We start from the raw sequence: 22,947 nt of genomic DNA, 5'->3' as shown, positions 1-22,947 counted from the left end.
CAAGGATTGATGCGAGATGTGGCGGTATGATACTCTGTATATAAAGGGTACAAGGATAGATGTAAGATGTGGTGGTGTGATACTCTGTATATAAATGGGAACAAGGATGTATGCAAGATGTGGCGGTGTGATACTCTATATAAAGGGATACAAGGATGGATGTTAGATGTGGCGGTGTGATACTAGTACTCTGTATATAAAGGAATACACGGATGGATGTTAGATGTGGTGGTGTGATACTCTGTATATAAAGGGGTACAAGGATAGATGTTAGATGTGGCGGCATGATACTCTGTATATAAATGGGTACAAGGATGGATGTATGATGTGGCGGTGTGATACTCTGTATATAAAGGGGTACAAGGATAGATGTTAGTTGTGGTGGTGTGATACTCTGTATATAAAGGGGTACAAGAAAGAATGTCAGATGTGGCGGTGTGATACTCTGTATATAAAGGGGTACAAGGATTGATGTTAGATGTGGCGATGTGATACTCTGTATATAAAGGGATACAAGGATAGATGTTAGATGTGGCGGTGTGATACTCTGTATACAAAGGGGTACAAGAATGGATGTTAGATGTGGTGGTGTGATTCTCTGTATATAAAGGGGTACAAGGATGTATGTAAGATGTGGTGGTGTGATACTCTGTATATAAAGGGGTACAAGGATAGATGTTAGATGTGGCGGAGTAATACTCTGTATATAAAGGGGTACAAGGATGGATGTTAGATGTGGCAGTATGATACACTGTATATAAAGGGCTACACGGATGGATGTTAGATGTGGTGGTGTGATACTTTGTATATAAAGGGGTACAAGGATGGATGTTAGATGTGGCGATGTGATACTCTGTATATAAAGGGGTACAAGGATAGATGTAAGATGTGGTGGTGTGATACTCTGTATATAAAGGGGTACAAGGATAGATGTAAGATGTGACGGAGTAATATTCTGTATCTAAAGGGGTACAAGGATGGATGTTAGATGTGGCGGTATGATACACTGTATATAAAGGGGTGTACACGGATGGATGTTAGATGTGGTGGTGTGATACTCTGTATATTAAGGGGTACAATGATGGATGTTAGATGTGGCGGTGTAGTAAGTTGTATTTAACGGGGTACAATGACAAATATGATATGTGACAGTGACATAAGTTGTATATAAAGGGGTACAATGACGGATGTAAGTTGTGTAACTGTGTAGTAATTTGTATATAACGTGGTACAATGGCGAATATAAGATGTGACAGACACTGCTGTAAGGGTACAATGATGGATGTAAGATGTGACGGTGTAGTTAGTTGTATATAACGGCGTACAAGGATGGATGTGATGTGGCGGTGTTATAAGTTGTATATAGCGGTGTACAAGGATGGATGTAAGACGTGACGGTGTGATAAGTTGTATTTCTCTAATTCTTCGTCAATTTATCCATTTCTGCATCCATTGTATAAAAAAAAATTTAATCAACGTGTGGTTCGTTTGATCTCAGTTCTTCATTGGTTAAAATCCGATTATGACGTCGAATTTTTCTTGCTTTTCTCTGAATTTCCTATTGTGACGGCATGAAAAAAGGCGACCATGCCTGATGACGTCACATAGAAAGAACACATCTTTTTGCAGATCATTCGAAAAGAAGGAATAAATTTGCCTGCGTATTGTTTGAAAATCATTAGAGAAACAGATTCCACCACCAAATCTCGTGTAATACAATATTTATCCACTCTCGACAGTTAAATTTCAAATATTCAAAACGCTCGGCGAGCCTCGCGTTTTAGATTTGAAACTTTAACTGTCTCGAGTGGATAAATATCGTATCACACTCGATGCAGTGGTAGAATCTATATTTCTCTAATTCTTCGTCAATTTATCCCTTTCTGCACCCATTGTATAAAAAAATTTAATCAACGTGTGGTTCGTTTGATCTCAGTTCTTCATTGGTTAAAATCCGATTATGACGTCGAATTTTCTTGCTTTCCTCTGAATTTCCTATTGTGACGGCATGAAAAAAGGCGATGCATGCCTGATGACGTCACATAGAAAGAACACATCTTATTGCAGATCATTCAAAAAGAAGGAATAAGTTTGCCTGCATATTGTTTGAAAATCATTAGAGAAACAGATTCCACCACTAAATCTCGTGTAATACTATATTTATCCACTCTCGACAGTTAAATTTTAAATATTTAAAACGCTCGGCGAGCCTCGCGTTTTAAATTTGAAAATTTAACTGTCTCGAGTGGATAAATATCGTATCACACTCGATGCAGTGGTAGAATCTATATATAACGGTGCACAAGGATTGATGTTAGATGTTAGATGTTACGGTGTTATAAGTTGTATATAATCGGGTACAAGGATGGATGTAAGATGTGACGGTGTAATCAGTTGTATATAACGGGGTACAATGACAAATATAAGATGTGACACTGTTGTAAGGGTACAATCATGACAAATATAAGATTTGACACTGTTGTACGGGTACAATGTCATTTGGTCTCTTGTGGAGAGTTGTCTCATTGGCAATAATACCACATCTTCTAATTTTTATATTCATAGTAAATATTACTAAATAACTATCTAATCTTGTTCGAATTTTAAACACATGACATTGTATGTATGTACACATGCCTAGCGCAATGGTAACTCATTACGATATGAACGCACATACAAGCTCTTAATATATACGAGTACAGTCCTTAAATCTAAGTGAATCATGATATGGATGCTCGGGTTTGTATAGCTACGGTTTAAAGCAGAGAACATGTCTGTGTATGATAAAGATCATTATAGGATTAAACTCATTTTTTTCTAGAGGTTATTGATGTGTAAACTTGGTCGATTAACTCACAAAATTATTTTTTAGTTTATGAGTCATCGACACAGTTCACACATCAATAACCTCTAGAGAAAATGTGTTTAAGGAGGTTCCCAACACTTTCACTAAAATAGATTTGGCTAGTTTAATTTTCATGAAATTTTGATAAAATAGTTACTTGGACCTGTTGATAGAAATATAAAAATTTCAAGAAATTTGAACCAAACAATTTACAGGAATAATTTCATTAGATTATAGCAGTTTGACAAACACTAATTTTGATCATTGAGAACTTTACTAATAGTATATGATTAAAACGTTCAGCTGATTTTTAAAGAGTTAACTCCCATTAAGTGTTTGGTACCCCCTTAATCCTTATAATTCTAAATCGGAACGTTATTTATTATTTATTATTTCTTTTGATTTTAACTTTCTTAACAAGACATCGTAAGTAGTTTCACCAATATAGTTTATTGAAGTGTAAACCTAGGAAAGAAACTTTAACGGACCAATCAAATTCAAGTATTTGTTGATAAGCAAATCATATAATAAGAATCAGCACACCGTGCAACCGAATTGTCATGATTCAATTAAAAAAAAACGTCGAACAAGGTCACAAACCGACGTTTTGCTAAATATGGTAAAAATTAGTTATGCCTATATACAAATCTAAGAGTCTTTTAACTATTTGTGTATAACAAACAACGCATTAATAATTATGCTATCTCATAATGTTATATGAATACGATGTAAGCTGTGGTATTATTTAGGACGAAGAATTCTGTATGAAACATATAAGACCATATAACCAATTACGCGAAGAGAATCATTATTAACCTTATACGAAAACATATCTCCATTGCAAATATATGTCATCTCATAACGTTATAGGAATACATGTCTACTTATAATGCTATATGAATACATGGCTTAATTGTTAATGTATGTCAACTTATAACGCTACATGAATACGTGTCTACTCATAACGTTATATGAATACATGTCTTCTCATAACGTTATATGAATACATGTCTACTCATAACGTTAATTGAATACATGTCTTCTCATAAAGTTATATGAATACATGTCTACTCATAATGTTATAGGAATACATGTCTACTCATAACGTTATATGAATATATGTCTGAATTGCAAATGTATGTCAACTCATAACGTTATATGAATACATGTCTGCATGAATTGCAAGTGTATTGTCAACACATAACGGTATGGAAGTATAGGTTTGAAAAAATCTAAAACCATACGAATTCATATCAACATTGTAATAGTCCACAACCCATAACGCCTACTCAACAACAAATTATGCTACTGCAAGTTGAAAGCATAATGCAAGTTGAAAATATAATGTGTTTTATGTGGGTGTATCATTTCTATCTGTTCAACTTAGGTCAAGAAATCGACTTTTGTAATTTATAATGTCAAAACTTGCATTTCATTGCTATAGAATATCAATTTGTACACTAGTATATATCGACATTAAAGCATAACAAGCATTGCATAATTTGAAGCTTTATGAAAAACTCTCTTCTATTAATTTTTAATTTTATTTTGCAGGATATATAGGCTAATAGACATTCCTTGTTGTGGAGGATTTTGACATTGGAAGTTGATAACAACACATAAAATGCTACCCAGTTGATAGCTTTAAGTAAAGATGCACTGAAAAGTGGAGCGTACATTGTATGTGATCGTACAAGAACTGTTGGAATTTGCAAACTTTTAAACTTTCATTGTGACAAATACCTATATCATAAACTATCTAATTATCACATTGACATGCTTTTTTGGTTATGATACAAATGATGTTGCAACTATCTAGTCATGTAGGGGAAAATCATTATTTGTGATATATATTTAAGTCAGTTTAAAAACATTATGTATGTGATTTCACTGACTGTTACTTGTGATATCATAAGGTATCTGGTGTACTTTTCTTACATATAATATGCTCATTTGATTACATAAAGAATTACTTGTTAAAATATGTTTTATTGTTATATTTTGCCTGATTGAATATAGTTTTTATAACAGTTTATTTTAGTTGAGTACTTATGGAAAATTATGTACGCTTGAAAATAGAACATGTTCCACATTTGAACACCATCACTTTGAACACTTATGTCAACTGTTCTGAAAGTTAACGTCTGGTGTTCTGAATTTTAACACTTTGGCTTTAAACATGTTCTATGTGTTCAAAAAGTGTTACATGGCTGTTAAACGCGTCGACGTATTAAGATTTTGAACATTCGGACACGTTAAATCGTTGAACACTAAGTGTTAAGAACTCTAACATCAAGTGTTCAAAAATGAAACACAAAGGCATTAAAAACTGAACACCACACATTCAATTGATGAACACTAGTGTAAACATTTGGAACACCATTACACGCTCAAAAAGTGTTACAAAAAAGCGTTCAAGCAGTGTTCTATTTAATTAACACTTAGATTTACAATGTAGATTAGTACTATACTAGTCTTATGAGTACCAATGATCGTCATAAATTCGCAGTCACAGATTTCCTGATATTTTTTAACGGATGAACTCCGTTTGGAAATATTCTTATAAGTTAAACACATAAATGGTAATCAAAAGGTAGGTTTAGCATATTTTCCTAATGAAGTTCAAAAGTTTGGTTGGCTTGCTTGGTTTGTTTGTATAAATGTTCGCTAAAGCATTGTAATTCAGATTGACATCTGCAATCAATAGAAAGGCGGGGCTTCAGCTTGTATACATTATACATGTTATACTAAGTCTTGTAAATGTTATTGGATGTTAAGTATAATGTATACAAGCTGAAGCTCCGCCTTTCTATTGAGTGCAGATGTCAATCTTAATTACAATACTTGAACAAACATTTATACTAACAAAGCAAGCAGCCAACCAAATCTTTAAACTACAAGCATTAGGAAAATAGCTCTAATTGATACCATAGACGCGGACTTTTAAATGCTCGTAAACACAACGAAATGCGGGTCACGGCACTGTATCGAATTTTGCATGAAATTCATAGTATGGATAAATGAGCTTTGACTAAAAATCTGATAATAGTTATACTGTGTCCCAGGTCAAATGAACCAAACATATATTCAATCTGTCCATAAATTCTGAAGCTTTTTCTCCATTTGGCTAAATCTGAACTGATCAATTATATATAATGTCACTTGAAATCTAAACTGTATTGACGAGGATCATATTTAAAATTAAAAACCTTTTTAAGTTCTTTTGAGAGAAACCGATTTGTTTTCTTTACCACAGCATTCGTAAGGTATGTAAAATAGGGGAGAAATACACCTTCATACATTTCATAAGTCTAGCCAATTTAGTCCTTCTTCTGGCTGTTTTTTCTATGCTTGCATGTAGGTTTATTTGATAAATGTTCACGTATATTATGTTTTATAACCAGATTGCATTGCAATATAATGTTTTTACTCTTTAGTAATTAAAAAAAAAATGGATAGTTTTACTTTATATTGTTTTAAATGACCAGATTTAATGCATTTTTTTTTATTAACTATCATCTTTTTATAGCCTGAGACGGATTAAGTGCTTTATACAAGTTCTAGCTTTTATTTGCTTAAAGTTGTGCTGTTTTATAACTTAAATTTATTTGCATGCTGCATTCTTTGTTTTATTTGTTACAGGATTTATGTTTTTATACTCCGTGAAGTATGTTAATATGTGCTTATGTTCAAATGTTTGTATGCGGTGAATCCAAATAAGGGAGCTACCATTTGATTTTTATGGGGGGGGGGGGGGGGGGTTAGGATGGTTAGGATGGAATTTAAAAACTTGATAAGACAGGACAGCAGTTTTGAGTAAAAAAAAAGGCAGGACTAGTGAGCTAACGGTAAATTGACGGTGGGTAACTGATCTTCGGTCACGGTAGGAACCTTTAGAACTGTTACAGTACATCATTTAGTAAGTAACGCGTACATTTTTTTTTATATTGTCTAATCTATAATTAAGATATATCTTATTTTAGTCATTCTTAAAAGATTTTGATTTCGCAATGTTTGTAATCAACCATCCTTTTTATAAGGAAAGTATGTTTGGTTGCGAGTACGGTGATGCAATTAGACTTTTATGACGTTCTTTTTTTCCGCGAATTTACAAAAACACGATTGCTGCACCTAATTTCGTCCTGCCAGAAATATTGGTCGATCATAAGGTATTTTTGGGTTTATGTGATTGAAAAACATAATCAGTCAAAATAGATACACTGTATTAAAATCAAATTCTACAAAGACATATGGCACAAAATAATATGCGCCTTCTGACTAAAATGAAAGATGAAACAAACCCTTACATGTACACATGTTATAGTCACATGGTTAACCAGTTAACAGTAACGCACAAATTAAGAAAGAAAGTTTGAGTAGTGGCATAGCATGCTGTTGCCTGAAATGGCAGATTCAGAAAGCATACATCTTATATTCCATCAATGGAATTGTAAACATTCTTTTGTGTAGATCAATGTCACAATGACAATGTCAATGATGCTTTTTACATTTATGGTCAGATCATATGTTTTCGTATGTCATATGAATTTGTACTATGCATGCTTTATGAATTGAAATTGTGATGTCACAATGCATCCTTAATAGCATGAAAATCCATGAGACGAGGATACATGCTGGCCAGTATTATTTGTCTGTCTTGCAGTCCTTTCATTTGATGTAAGTCTACAAAATGAATTGACTTAACAGATGAACAAAATTCCTTGACTTGACCATTTCAGCCTTTGTCATGGTTTTGATATTTAAACTGTGACCCATTTTTAATGTACATAGAAGTTATTATTAGTATCTTTGCAGGGATTTAACTGTACATAATGTTATTTTTAAATAGTTAGGTATTCACTTAATAATTTTTATAAGGATTAACCAACCTTAATTCAGTAAGGTTGGTGTACTCCAACTATTGGAGGAAGATATAGAGGAAAGAAGAAGAAGAAGACATGATAAAATTATCAGTTCATTAAACATGTTAAAACATTCCTCAAATGGTCTTTAAATCACACATTAAACTCTGCATAGATATTCCATCCAATTCAAGTCTTGTGTCTAAATAGATAATACACATGTGCGGTCATCTTACATATGAAGATCTACATGTACCAATCATGCCAGTTGGACAAACTTGAGTACACATCTGATACAGACTGACAATGACCAGAATCCAGTAATTGCACAGTATTAATAACTCTGCACATCATGCAATACTTCACCATTCCGAGCTTAAAACCTCAACAGCTGGGGTCTCATGGAAGTGGGCTTGCTCGCAGCTTAGCATGGCATAGTTAGTACATGTAGTAAGTGAAGTCAAAGACTGGTCGACTCTTGAGCATGTTGAGTAGAAAAAAAATCATCCCAGTAGGGTTACATGTCTTCCTTTAGACTGTTATCTTGTCATGATGTGATCTAGAATGTTATAAGTACAGTTCAGTATGACACTCTAGTACAAGGCTGGGTTCATATTAAAATTACTTTAACATGTTCTTGTCCTGAAGATGCATTTAATTTGCAAATTAGATGTTTTCCAGTCATTCATCATCATTGATAACTGTTTGTACTTTTTTACCAAGCTTGAGGCATTGATTTACAGTCCAGTTTATCATGTTTATGGTGGATTATCGGTATATATTTCCTCAGATAGAATTTTCTTATACTTTGGCAAAATAATGATTTTACTATGCTTTTTTTGAAAAATATAATAATAAATGTGGGTCACCGTGCTATTTGTTAAGCTACAAGTCCTGCAAAATTGCATAAATTTGCATAGATTGTTCATGAAAAAACACATTTTTGAGAATAAAAAGAAATGTATGAGATAGAATTCTGAAATAAAATATGAGAAGATAGGTTTTATAATATGCTTTAAGAAAATAAGAAGAATTAATGGTGTCAGCGAACTTGTTTTCTTGCTACATGTACAAGTAAAAAAGGGAAAATTTCCCTATCATTTCAGAATAAAACTTTTACTATAAGAGTTATCTCCCCTTAAATGGGCAAGTTGAAAAATTGATTCTACAAACACAAATATTTGATATTTGTTTAAGCATTTTGAATAATGCAATAAATCACTTATTTTACTTTATACAAATAAACAGTCTTGCACATGAATTGCAAATCTGTCTCAAAATTTGCAGATTTAGACAAAGAACTAGACCGATTATGTACTGCTATTGTACAATCCAAGATGGCGATATACAGTGAATCTACCTTAAAATACTGGATTTTCATTATCTTGACACCAAAGAAGTGGGGTCATACCATGAATTTTGATAAACTGCCTTGAATTCTCAAAGTTCTAGAAAAGAATAAATATGTAACAGGGAATGTTCTCTTCCATTGCAGCATCAACTCATAAAATTTTGATGGGATGGTGACACCCTTTCCAACATAGTTATGATAGTGTTTTAATCAGATCAGGAATTTTCATATAAAATATTTGTTTATTAGGGCACTGTCGTTTATTCATTGGAAGGCCTTTAGTAATCAGACATGTATCCAGCCATTTTTAAAGAGGGGGTTTCTACACATGCACATCATAAAAACGGGGGTTCCAACCATATGTCCCCATACAAAAGCATTAGTTGTCAGTTGTCAAACAAAAAGGGAGTTCCAGCAACAATACAATAAAACCAAAAAGGACATCCCAAAAAACCTGTACATGTTTAATATTAAGAAGTTCATTTTTATAATCTATATTTTGTTAGAGTGCAATGAATGGATCTGCCAGTGTTAATGGAGAGACAGAAAATCGAGACAAAGTTGTCATTCTAGATGCAGGAGCACAGTATGGAAAGGTGAGAACAGAAACTTATCAATGTCAGTACCAAGAGTATTAGCAGCTTGATCACTATACAGCATTAATCCTGTCAGTACCAAGACTATTAGCAGTATGATCACTGTACAGCATTTTAACTCTCAGTACCAAAACAATTAGCAACTTGACCACTATACAGCATTACTCCTGTGTGTCTGTTTATTTTGATTTTGGGCATGTTGGGTATAAACACAAATAATTAGAAGCAGATTAACAGGAGACTTTACTTTATTACTTTATTTGTACAAGTACAAATAACATGAATAAAGCAAAAATTTATTTGTGCACCTGTTTTTTGTACTCTTGTTGGTTGATTACAGGATAAAACAAATTCATTTCATGCACATATATTTTATTAAAGTAAGAATCTTAGTTTGTTAGTTTGTACATTTGTAATGAATATATCTGTTAACAAAGTAAATGATTTTATATGATAGATGAGAGACCTCACAAAACATTATGTGTAGTTTGACACTTTTTGTTTTTTAGGTTATAGATAGACGAGTGAGAGAACAGAATATAGAATCAGATGTTCTGCCTTTAGATACACCAGCTTTTACAATCAAGGAAAAGGGATACAGGTAATTATAGTTATAATGTGTACTGTAAACGGAAATTTTTTGTTGTAGTTTTATTATCGCTATATTTTCGCTGTAAGAGTTGAAACGCAAAAATTAAACTTCTGCAATTAATTCAAGGAAAACTGATTCAAAGGACATGACAGATGAGGACCATACATGAACCTACACCAATAGGTTTATGAATGCAGGCAAATTAAGATCAGAGTCAAACGCGCCTGTCAAGAGCAGGGTTCCAACTCACAACCTCAGTGTTGACTTGCATTGGCTAATGATCACTGTAGATGAACTACTTAAACCACTCTGCCACAGATATGTAGATATGGTAGAACACAGTGCATCTTGGAATTTCTACAATAAATTCATTTTAATTAAAAGGTATATGTACATGTGTACTCCAAATGTTGAATAAAGTTATGCCAATTAACCAAAATAAAAATAATATAGTGAAAAAGGTTTTTTTCTTCATTTTCCTAACTATTATTATTACATATTAAGAATACAAGAAAGGACACATAATTAAAATATGAAAAAAAGAAAGATGCTTTAGAAAAACCATTTGATATGTTTTGTGTTCTTTATTAGTATTTTAATCATTTTACTTGCTGAACCAAGGCCATTTTTTTCTTGTGTTCCTAGAGTTCAAGTGGAAACAGAGATTTGGTTGTCAATTTGAAAAAAAATGAATGACATTAGTTTGTCACAAAGCCAATTATTATCAGGTAATTAAGTTCCGAGCAAAAATAACTGATTGCAAAAAAGGTGAAAAAATAAATATAAAAATCACATATTTTTGGCAGATGAGCAATTCAGAATCTTATGAGACTCTTGTTTATTAGACTGCAAAGCCACCAAGACATGTCTTTGAGTTATTCAATATTAAAATTTTTTAAAATGCTACAGTTACTTTTTGGCAGTGCTGATAAACCTATCTTGAATGTCTACTTTCAGAGCTATTATAATATCAGGTGGCCCTAGTTCTGTATATGCAGAAGATGCTCCAAGATATGATCCAGACATATTCAGGTGTGGACTACCAGTCCTGGGTATATGTTATGGGATGCAGGTAATTATAGATATGTGATCCAAGTGTGGTGCTCCTATTAAGGATAATTATTACAGACATATTCAGGTGTGGACTTCCAGTCTTGGGTGTATGTTATTGGATGCAGGACTTTTTGCAGGTAATTATAGATATGTGATCCAAGTGTGGTGCTCCTATTAAGGATACTTATTACAGACATATTCAGGTGTGGACTACCAGTCCTTGGTATATGTTATGGGATGCAGGTAATTATAGATATGTGATCCAAGTGTGGTGCTCCTATTAAGGATACTTATTACAGACATATTCAGGTGTGGACTTCCAGTCCTGGGTATATGTTATGGGATGCAGGTAATTATAGATATGTGATCCAAGTGTGGTGCTCCTATTTAGGATACTTATCACAGACATATTCAGGTGTGAACTTCCAGTCCTGGGTATATGTTATGGGATGCAGGTAATTAAAGATATGTGATCCAAGTGTGGTACTCCTATTAAGGATACTTATCACAGACATATTCAGGTGTGGACTACCAGTCCTGGGTATATGTTATGGGATGCAGGTAATTATAGATATGTGATCCAAGTGTGGTGCTCCTATTAAGGATACTTATTACAGACATATTCAGGTGTGGACTTCCAGTCCTTGGTATTTGTTATGGGTTGTAGGTAATTATAGATATGTGATCGAAGTGTGGTGCTCCTTTTAAGGATACTTATTACAGACATATTCAGGTGTGGACTTCCAGTCCTGGGTATTTGTTATGGGTTGCAGGTAATAATAGATATGTGATCGAAGTGTGGTGCTCCTATTAAAGATACTTATTACAGACATATTCAGGTGTGGACTTCCAGTCCTGGGTATTTGTTATGGGATGCAGGTAATTATAGATATGGAATCCATAGACATCTTAAAAGTGTGGTGTTCCTATTAATAGTTCTTTGATCTATGAAATATTGTTAAACTAAAGAAATGCAAAACATAAAAATACGTCTTATATGAAAAACATTATATATATGAAATATGTGATGGATTTTAATACTGAGGGAGTTGCATGAATTAGATTGTTTAGTTTTTGATACATGTACATATGTTATCATTAATTATCAATCTCATTAAAATCCGATGTTCTGATACGCTACACTCCCCTCACGTTAGGGGAGTGTAGCGAATTAGAACATCAGATTTTAATGAGATTGCATTAATTATGACATTGATATTTTTCAGATGTTAAACAAAGAATTTAATGGTACTGTGAAAAAGAAAGAGGCCAGGGAAGATGGCCAGTTCACAATCACCGTAGATACTAAATGTAGTTTGTTTAAGTAAGATATCTTGTTATTGTTTGAATTTCCAGTGGCAAGAATTACATTGATACTCATGGTGAAAAATGTAAATACGAAATAGTTATATACATGTAGGACCAGTTTTGTAGTTGATAGACATGTCCAGCTAGATGCTGGTTTTCAGTATAAAACTTTGATCAAATATTGAAAATGGTCATTCTTCAATGTATGGTTTCTTTTTACATGTATATATTAACCTTCTTTTTAACTCTACAAAAAATCAGAAGAGCCTATAAATAGTTTTTTTTTTATTTGGAAATCTTCATATAATCCCTTTATAGAGACATGAATACCATGAGTGAAAATCTTCAAATTATCTCCCTTTTCATTGATGTTTGAATTTCAAGTACTGTCAATTCAGAAATTATTGGGTGCATTCATTATTGAGATTTTTTAGGAGAGGACAAACATGTGTGATTAATCATTGTGATTTCAGGAAAATCTGCTGAAAAACAGATAGTATTTGATATCAGAATGCGAGTTCTTATAAATGTGATCATCCAGTCGCATTATTCGCATTTATAAAAACCTCACAATAATTTCTGAATTTACAGTAATACATACCTGCCAACTTTCACCATTTAGACATGTACTACATGATTTTGACCCTTTGTCCTGATACCATGATCATGGTCCTGAAAATAGCCCTAAAACAAGAATTTATGAAAATTTGCTAGTTCCCAATTTCGCACTTTTTCCAAGAGAGACAATGAGGATCATCGATAATTAGCCAATCGAAATTCTTTCCTTGTGGTCAAGCTTTCATCTACTGATTAATGATGGGATAGAAAAACAATCACAGAATAAAAGCTTGTTTGCAATTTTAAGTGGTTTTTCTCTGGGCTTGTGACAGAATTATATAAATCTTATTAATCATGATGGGTGAGTTATCACTTGCTAAATTGTTCTTCCCATGCTAATTAATATTTGGTTATCTTTAGCATGTTTAAAAAATAAATACATAATCAAAACATTGCTTAAGGTGGAACATAACACTACAGGGAGATAACTCTGTAAAAATCAGCTGAACGTTTTAATCATGTTCTATTGTTAAGCTTCTCAATGATCAAAATAAGTGTTTGTCAAACTGCTGTATATCCAATGAAATTTTTCCTATAAAGTGTGTGGTTCAAGTTTTTTGAAATTTTTATATTTTTGTCAAAGGGTCAAAGTAAAATAATTTGTCAAAATTTTATGAAAATTAAACAAGCCAAATTAATTTTAGTCAAGGTGTTTGGTACCACCTTAAAAATGAAAGAATGCTTCTTGATACATTGTGTGTGCTAACTTTAAAATTGAATTATAGTTTGAGTCATTTAGAGAATTATTACTGTGGATTCATTGTTATTCGTTGGATACAAATTTTCATGGATTTTGTGGGAAAAGGTGAACCATGAATTTAAATGTTGAATGAATTTTGGAAAAACAACGAAATCAAATATCCACGAAAATACAACTTTTCTTCAATCCACGAAAATTGATACCCACGAAAATAAATGAAATCATAGTATTAGAATATCAACCCTGTTTTGTAACATTTATATTTTACTGTATTAACAATTAAAATTACCGACAATCTTTTAAATTGTATATTAAAAGGAAGGCTTGGTGGATGAGAGGTCAATGTAGTTCATTTACAGCAATCACAAGCTTGTCAACACTGAGGTTGTAAGTTTGAACCCTGCATGTTGCAGGTTCCCATCTTAACTGACTAGGATTGCTAGTATTCCTGCCAAAGTCCGGTTGATCAGAATGTCTCTTCGGCACTCCAGCTTCCTCCACAAATAAAAATTGACCACAATGACATCCAATGGTGCTGAAAGTGGTGTTAAACTGTCAATCATTAATTTTTATACTGTAAATTCGGAGATTATTGCAGGGTTTTTATTAATGCGAATAATGCGACTCCTTGAGTATCGCAAAAATAAAAACTCGCATTCTGATATCTGTTATGTATATCTGTACACAAGCTTTTACTAAAATCGCAATAATTAAAACTCACATTTTTGTTCGTTCTTGAAAAATTGCAATAATAAATGCACGCAATAATTTCTGAATTACGGTATCTGTAAATTATTTATATGCTTAATTTATTTTCAGGGGTCTGAACAAGCAACAGTCAGTCTTACTTACACATGGTGACAGTATTGACCAAGTAGCTAAAGGATTCAAATCGATTGCAAGTTCTGGGGATATTGTAGCAGGTATGGTTCCATGGTATTATAAATCTATGGACAAAAGGCTTTTCATATTTACAACTTTTAGGAATGACTGTAATATATTTTCTGTCTATTCAAAATAATCTCAAAAGTGTGGTGCACACTTTTGAATAAACCGCTACTTCGGTTATTCAGTGTGCACCACATTTTTGATGTTATGTCTTCATAAACAGGAAATATATTACAGTCATTCCTTAAATAAATAATGCATTTCACTCAGTTAAAATATAATTTTGTAACATAAACAAAAAGTAGATAAAGTTCATAAACTGGTTATCTTTAATTCAGTCTCAAATAAATCAAAGCATCTGGTATTGTTACTATGAAGGAAGAAAAATGATGATAAAAGTGATTCATTGTCATTATATGGTTATTTGAAGTTCTTCTTCATTCAAAACTGATAGATGCTGGGAGGTAGTTTCATGATTTTTAATCGGGTCAAGGTTTTAAGTTTTTTTGTCCCATGAACCAGGGCTCTTTCCCTTTCACTGTGTGTGGGATATTTGCCACAATACTTGCACAACTTTAAACCAGTTCACTCATCAAAATCTTACCAAGGACAGTTAACCTTCCAGTGGGGCAAAAATTTACGTTCATGCTTTTCCTTGCCATATTATTGGTCTTTAGTCAGATCCTGTCTTTTGGGCTGTGTTTCATCAGTCACCCCCTCTGTATCACCGTTTCATCAAGTTTTCATTTGGAAGAGGTCAACCCAAATTGAAAAAGACTCATACCATTATTTACTTATGTTTGAATGATAAAGTCTGGAGTTTCCCAGTATCTAGTTCAACGACCCGTCATGTGACTACACATCAATTGTGAAGAATTTAAAAAGCAAACACACAAATTTCTTTTCAGTTAAGTTACATATTTTAAGTTTATTTTAATACTAGACTTATTGAAGTTAATATTGATTCACTTATAGGGTCTTTGCATCGGAACTAAACACATTTATTTAAAAACCAGTTGTTGGCATGACACGGGTTATGTTCTTCTCATATATGTTATGATGGTATGATACTAAACCCCTAACGGGAAGGATTGTTCCTGATATTCATATGATGAAGACATAATCTTTCAATCAGTTTAATTGAAGTCTGGAGCTGGCATGTCAGTTAACTGCTAGTAGTTTGTTGTTATTTATGTATCATTGTCATTTTGTTTATTTTCTTTGGTTACATCTTCTGACATCAGATTGGACTTCTCTTGAACTGAATTTTAATGTGCGTATTGTTATGCTTTTACTTTTCTACATTGGCTAGAGGTATAGGGGGAGGGTTGAGATCTCATAAACATGTTTAACCCCGCCGCATTTTTGCGCCTGTCCCAAGTCAGGAGCCTCTAGTCTTTGTTAGTCTTGTATTATTTTTAATTTTAGTTTCTTGTGTACAATTTGGAGTTTAGTATGGCGTTCATTATCACTGAACTAGTATATATATTTGTTTAGGGGCCAGCTGAAGGACGCCTCCGGGTGCGGGAATTTCTCGCTGCATTGAAGACCTGTTGGTGACCTTCTGCTGTTGTCTGTTCTATGCTCGGGTTGTTGTCTCTTTGACACATTCCCCATTTCCATTCTCAATTTTATTATTGAATTTATTCAAAATGCTTTTGGAATTTTTTTAACCTGCAAAATACAAAAGTCCGTCAGGGGTAACTAACTACCAGTGGGAAGCTCCGAAACTGAAAATTGATTGTCACAGACCTCAGACCACTGCTAATTTGAACCCCTGACTGACACTTACTTACTATACTTTGAATGCCTAGGGGAGTATGCTTAGTAAGACAATGTGTGCAATATATAGTGAATGAGTTGATTTTGTAAATATATATCAACATGCAGACCAAGGATCCGGAAATTTTTGCAGACAATTTCGGTCATTTTGAGATGTTTGAAAAGTTGGTGCCCCTTTTCAAATTGTCGATATCAACTTGACTATATTCATAGCATCAACGAACATAACGAACTTGTATTGCTGTTTCATCGCATTTACTAAGTAAATATCTTACCATTACCATGAAGGACAGTTTAGGGAAGGCAACAGTCTAAAATTGAAATGATTTTAATGACTCAAAATGGTTATATTCTCAGACATTGCTTACGTTTCTTTCGATATGACAAAAGTTAAAACCGGAAGTTTGCGATATTTTAAAGTACGAATATTTCCGGATTCATTTCCGGGATTTGTTTTGTTTATCAAACTAACAGGAAATCACCGGCTTTTTATGGCTTTTTTATTTTATTACCTTTAAACGTGTTTGAATATAACAGATAATAGTTGCACTCGTTTAATTAAGCATGAAATCAATTTGCATTTTACGATTAAATAGTAAATTTGCTGAAGACAATTTCACGCATGCGTATTACATAGTAAATAAAGCACATGTGTTACTCATGAAAAAATACTTTTTTCTACGTTAATTTAGATTTAATTTTTAAATCAGAATTGATGACTGTCTTTGATGAAAAGTAAATAAATAATGAATACACTGTCAGGGAACTTTAATGTTTTAAAGATATTATTCTGAGCTTGTGATCACTGTCAGGTGTGAATTAAAACCACAGGTAAAAAGTGATTAGCGATCATTAGCCAATGTTTCCCGGAGGCATTGACATAGATATTAGGAGGGCCCTCAGGATTATCAAACTACTGTAGTGGCAGTTTTATTACAGGAAAGGGATTATAAACAAAAACAAGTGATCACAAGTGCAAAATGGCGATTAAGAAATCCGATTTCAAACATTGAGTCAATGAAATGACCGAAATTACTTCTGTAAAAAAATAAAACTTGTCCTAAATCCCAATTACTCGTTTAGGACAAATAGTTTCATCTTAGGACATGACTGGCAAATATGACCGTTTCCGGACCCTTGATGCAGACATCTTATACGTTCAGGTATTTCACATCCAATATTTTATGGTAATATTCTTTACAAAGCACAAAAATGTCGGCATTCACCTCAAAAGCTAACCAAACCTTTAAACAGACTTATTCGGAAGGGATATAGTTAGGATACTGTTGTCAGGTCATTAAGGATTGCATATTTTGGTATTAATATTGATTCACTCATAGGGTCTTTGCATTGGAAATAAACACATTTATTCTAAAACCAGTTGTTGGCATGATACGGGTTATGTTCTTCTCATATATTTTATGATGGTATGATGCTAAACCCCTAACGGGAGGGATTGTACCTGATTTTCATATGATGAAGACATCTTTCAATCAGTTTAATTGAGGTCTGGAGCTGGCATGTCAGTAACTGCTAGTAGTCCTTTGTTAATTTATGTATCATTGTCATTTTGCTTAGTTTCTTTTGTTACCTATTCTGACATCGGACTCGGACTTCCATTAAACTGAGTTTTACTGTGCGTATTGCTATGTGTTTCTTTATTCTACATTGGCTAGAGGTATAGGTGGAGGGTTGAAATCTCACAAAACATGTTTAAACAAGCTGCATTTTTGCACCTGTCCCAAGTCAGAAGCCTCTTGCCTTTGTTAGTCTTGTATGTTTTTTTAATTTTAGTTCCTTTATATGTTTTGGAGTTTAGTGTGACGTCCATTTTCACTGAACTAGTACAAAATTTTATTTAGGGGCCAGCTGAGGACCACCTCTGGGTGCAAGATTTTCTAGCTGCTTTGAAGACCCATTGGTGGCCTTCGGCTGTTATCTGCACTTTGGTCAGGTTGTTGTCTCTTTGACATATTCCCCATTTCCATTCTCAATTTTATTGAATTTTTAAGATGTTACTGAAATATCATAATATTCAATCCAGAATTTCTATTTATCCTGAAAATGTTTTCAATAGGGATAGCCAATGAGAAAATGAATTTATATGGTGTACAGTTTCATCCAGAAGTAGATCTAACAGACAATGGAAGACAGATGATTAAAAATTTCTTATATAACGTAGCCAAGTGTGAAGGAAGGTACACCATGGTATCTCGGGAAGAAAGTTGTGTAAAATACATCAGAGAAACCGCTGGGGATCATAAAGTTTTAGTAAGTGTTAACAGTAAACTCATCAATGATACCAGAATATTGTACGCCAGATGGGGAGGGTTGAGATCTCATAAACATGTTTAACCCCGCCGCATTTTTGCGCCTGTCCCAAGTCAGGAGCCTCTAGCCTTTGTTAGTCTTGTATTATTTTTAAGTCTCCCAAACGAAGTTTGGGAAGACTTATTGTTTTTGCTCAGTTCTTATTATTATTATTATTCTTCTTCTTCTTCCGCCGCTTTTAAATTTGAACTTGTCCGCACCCGTTCTCCAAAACCGCTTGTCAGATTAACTTAGGGTTTCACAATATGTTAGACTAACATGTCTAGTGGTGCAATCAGGGTTTTGTTTGTGCAATGGGGTTTATAAAGGGGTACTTTGAGGGGCAAAAAGAAAAGAGGGTTTTACTATAGAACCCTATGGGATTTTATTTTTTAAAATTTTCAAATGATTATAAATTGAAAACCGTTTGTGATAGACACAATCTTTTTAATTGAAAATGTTCTAAATGATAAAGCCCATTAAATGAAATACAGGGTTAGTCCCCAGGGGTCATCCCGACCCCCTGCCATTTGAGAAAGTTCTAATATCTTGTAAATGGTCGAGATCCCCACCCCTAAACCATATATATTCTGGTTTGTCATGATAAAGCACATCAAATGTAATACAGGGTTAGTCCCCAGGGGTCACCCCCACCCCATGCCATTTAAGAAAGTTCTAATATCTTCTAAGTGGTCAAGATCCCCACCCCTAAACCATATATATTCTTGTTTGTCATGCTTAGATGGTTTGATTGATAAACAGGGTTAGTCCCCAGGGGTCATCCCGACCCCCTGCCATTTCAGAAAGTTCTAATATCTTGTAAATGGTCGAGATCCCCACCCCTAAACCATATATATTCTGGTTTGTCATGATAAAGCACATCAAATGAAATACAGGGTTAGTCCCCAGGGGTCACCCCCACCCCCTGCCATTTAAGAAAGTTCTAATATCTTGTAAGTGGTCAAGATCCCCACCCCTAAACCATATATATTCTGGTTTGTCGTGCTAAGATGGTTTGAATGATATACAGGGTTAGTCCCCAGGGGTCATCCCGACCCCCTGCCATTTGAGAAAGTTCTAATATCTTGTAAATGGTCGGGATCCCCACCCCTAAACCATATATATTCTGGTTTGTCATGATAAAGCACATCAAATGAAATACAGGGTTAGTCCCCAGGGGTCACCCCCACCCCCTGCCATTTGAGAAAGTTCTAATATCTTGTAAGTGGTCAAGATCCCCACCCCTAAACCATATATATTCTGGTTTGTCATGCAAAGATGGTTTGAATGATATACAGGGTTAGTCCCCAGGGGTCATCCCGACCCCCTGCCATTTGAGAAAGTTCTAATATCTTGTAAATGGTTGAGATCCCCACCCCTAAACCATATATATTCCTATTTGTAATGTCTCGAACATTTGAATGACGTTTACGGTCAGTCCCCAGGGGTTCCCCCCCACCCCCAATGTTCTTATATCTTGTAAATGGTTGAGATCCCCACCCCTAAACCATATATATTCCTGTTCGTCATGTATCGAATATTTGAATGACGTATAGGGTCAGTCCCCAGGGGTTCCCCCCACCCCCAATGTTCTAGTATCTTGTAAATGGTTGAGATCCCCACCCCTAAACCATATATATTCTGGTTTGTCATGCAAAGATGGTTTGAATGATATACAGGGTTAGTCCCCAGGGGTCATCCCGACCCCCTGCCATTTGAGAAAGTTCTAATATCTTGTAAATGGTTGAGATCCCCACCCCTAAACCATATAAATTCCTATTTGTAATGTCTCAAACATTTGAATGACGTTTACGGTCAGTCCCCAGGGGTTCCCCCCCACCCCCAATGTTCTTATATCTTGTAAATGGTTGAGATCCCCACCCCTAAACCATATATATTCCTGTTCGTCATGTATCGAATATTTGAATGACGTATAGGGTCAGTCCCCAGGGGTTCCCCCCACCCCCAATGTTCTAGTATCTTGTAAATGGTCGAGATCCCCACCCCTAAACCATATATATTCTGGTTTGTCATGCCAAGATGATTTGAATAATATACAAGGTTAGTCCCCAGGCATCACTTATGCATATAACTTTACTGGACCAAACCAATTTTCACTGGACGTTGCCCAATGTCAGGCGACCCTGGGAATTACGAATTATGGGAGCTTCGTTTGGGAGACTTCGTAACAGCATCCTGTTACAATCATTTCTTGTTAATTTTAGTTTCTTGTGTACAATTTGGAGTTTAGTATGGCGTTCATTATCACTGAACTAGTATATATATTTGTTTAGGGGCCAGCTGAAGGACGCCTCCGGGTGAGGGAATTTCTCGCTGCATTGAAGACCTGTTGGTGGCCTTCTGCTGTTGTCTGTTCTGTGGTCGGGTTGTTGTCTCTTTGACACATTACCCATTTCCATTCTCAATTTTATTTGTCTACAAAAGACTCATCAGTGCTGCTCGAATCAAAAAAGTTAAAAAGGCCAAATAATGAAATAAAGAATGAAATTGAATAGCATTGAGGAACTAAAATTCCAAAATTTTTATCCAAATACAGCTTTGGCAATATATTCCTGGGGTAGAAAAGCATGAGTATTTCGAACAAATCAAAGTTTTGTAAGCAGTTAATTTATAAATATGACCATATCAGTATGTTCTTCTATGTGAATTTGAGTCTTGGTGACTGGGTGGTATAACAGATTCATCGTCATCACTAGCCTGTCAACACTGAGGTTGTGAGTTCAAACCTTGCTCGTGCTAGGTGCGTTAGACTCTTGATCTGGTCTATGTCAGTTTAACTGTAATTTTATCCTGCTTAATTGGGCAATTTTTCACATTTGACCTCACTTGAATGAATGACATTGCAGTCAAATTGCATCATCAAAATTAACTTCATATTTACATTTTCGTAAAGGTCTATATTTAGCAATGTTTAGTAGGTTTGAAATGCAACCAATAATTGTATTGTTAAAGATTAAAATTTATTGTCAATTTTTGAGATAAAGGAGTCCAATTATAAGCTTAAGCCTTCTATATGTTTTGATCATAATAAACTTTTCGCTAGAAAATAAATCATTTTCTTTCTTTCAAATATTACTGTCGAGTTATTTTACAAATGATTCTTTATTTTGTGAGTGATAGAGAGAAAACTGACATAAGAGGTCTCTAAACATAAAAGCTTCAATGCTGGTTCCTTTAGTTCTATTAATATATTATTCTACCTCTGAAGAAGGTTATTTTTTTTTTTTTTTTTTTTTTTGGTGTTTTAACGCCACTTTTAAGCACCGCTTTTGTGCTATTTCGTGGCGGCCAGTTTTTATTGGTGGAGGAAGCCGGAGTGCCCGGAGAAAACCACCGACCTTCGATAGGAAAACTGACAATCCTAGTCAATTAAGATTGGAGTCGAGTGCACCCGCACGAGCGGGGTTCGAACTCACAACCCCAGTGTCGACTGGCTAGTGATTACAGTAGTAACTACTTAGACCACTTGGCCACCGAGGCCCCGAAGAAGGTTATTGAAAGACAGAAAAGAGTCAGGCTATGTATCATCACCAGCTGTTAATTATGTGTTTAGGCATTCCCTGATTTTAATTTACGATTCTATATTTTGTGTCTTCCAGATGTTACTGAGTGGTGGAGTTGATTCGACTGTCTGTGCAGCTTTACTACACAAAGCTCTGAAGGATGACCAAGTGATAGCAGTACATATAGACAATGGTTTTATGAGAAAGAATGAGAGTAATCATGTGGAAGTGTCCTTGAGAGATATAGGTCTTGATGTTAAAGGTATAAAAACCCATTTTATTTATTGTAAAGTATTCTAGTTTTGCCAAGTTAATACAACTCGATTTCTAGGGTCATACTTGTGTGCAAGGTTTTTATTTCACGTTTTTTTCTTGTCTATGATGGTTATCTTCTTTAAAAAGTAAATTTATGAAAGAGCATATTTTTGCAATTTTTTATCTTTTTCAGGAAATTAGCGAAACTTTATTTTTTTACAGTACATTAATAACATAACATGGATATCTCTGTGACATCATTA

At 34.2% G+C, this 22,947-nt stretch overlaps 1 protein-coding gene across 1 annotated transcript in view; it reads left to right on the top strand.

The window, feature by feature from the left end:
- Positions 1–6,920: 6,920 nt before the first annotated feature.
- Positions 6,921–22,947, top strand: part of LOC127720303 (GMP synthase [glutamine-hydrolyzing]-like) — a 280,820-nt gene continuing 264,793 nt past the window's right edge. The window contains exons 1-8 of the mRNA XM_052226870.1: positions 6,921–7,014; positions 9,565–9,654; positions 10,164–10,255; positions 11,204–11,318; positions 12,526–12,623; positions 14,745–14,848; positions 18,673–18,866; positions 22,526–22,691. Of these exons, the coding sequence (XP_052082830.1) occupies positions 9,571–9,654; positions 10,164–10,255; positions 11,204–11,318; positions 12,526–12,623; positions 14,745–14,848; positions 18,673–18,866; positions 22,526–22,691 (853 nt within the window). The 5' untranslated portion in view covers positions 6,921–7,014; positions 9,565–9,570. The remainder of the gene's footprint in view (positions 7,015–9,564; positions 9,655–10,163; positions 10,256–11,203; positions 11,319–12,525; positions 12,624–14,744; positions 14,849–18,672; positions 18,867–22,525; positions 22,692–22,947) is intronic.

This window comes from Mytilus californianus, unplaced genomic scaffold, assembly GCF_021869535.1.
Source record: "Mytilus californianus isolate M0D057914Y unplaced genomic scaffold, xbMytCali1.0.p SCAF_11, whole genome shotgun sequence".
In the NCBI taxonomy this organism is placed as follows: domain Eukaryota; kingdom Metazoa; phylum Mollusca; class Bivalvia; order Mytilida; family Mytilidae; genus Mytilus; species Mytilus californianus.
This window is presented reverse-complemented; position numbering and strand designations above follow the sequence as displayed.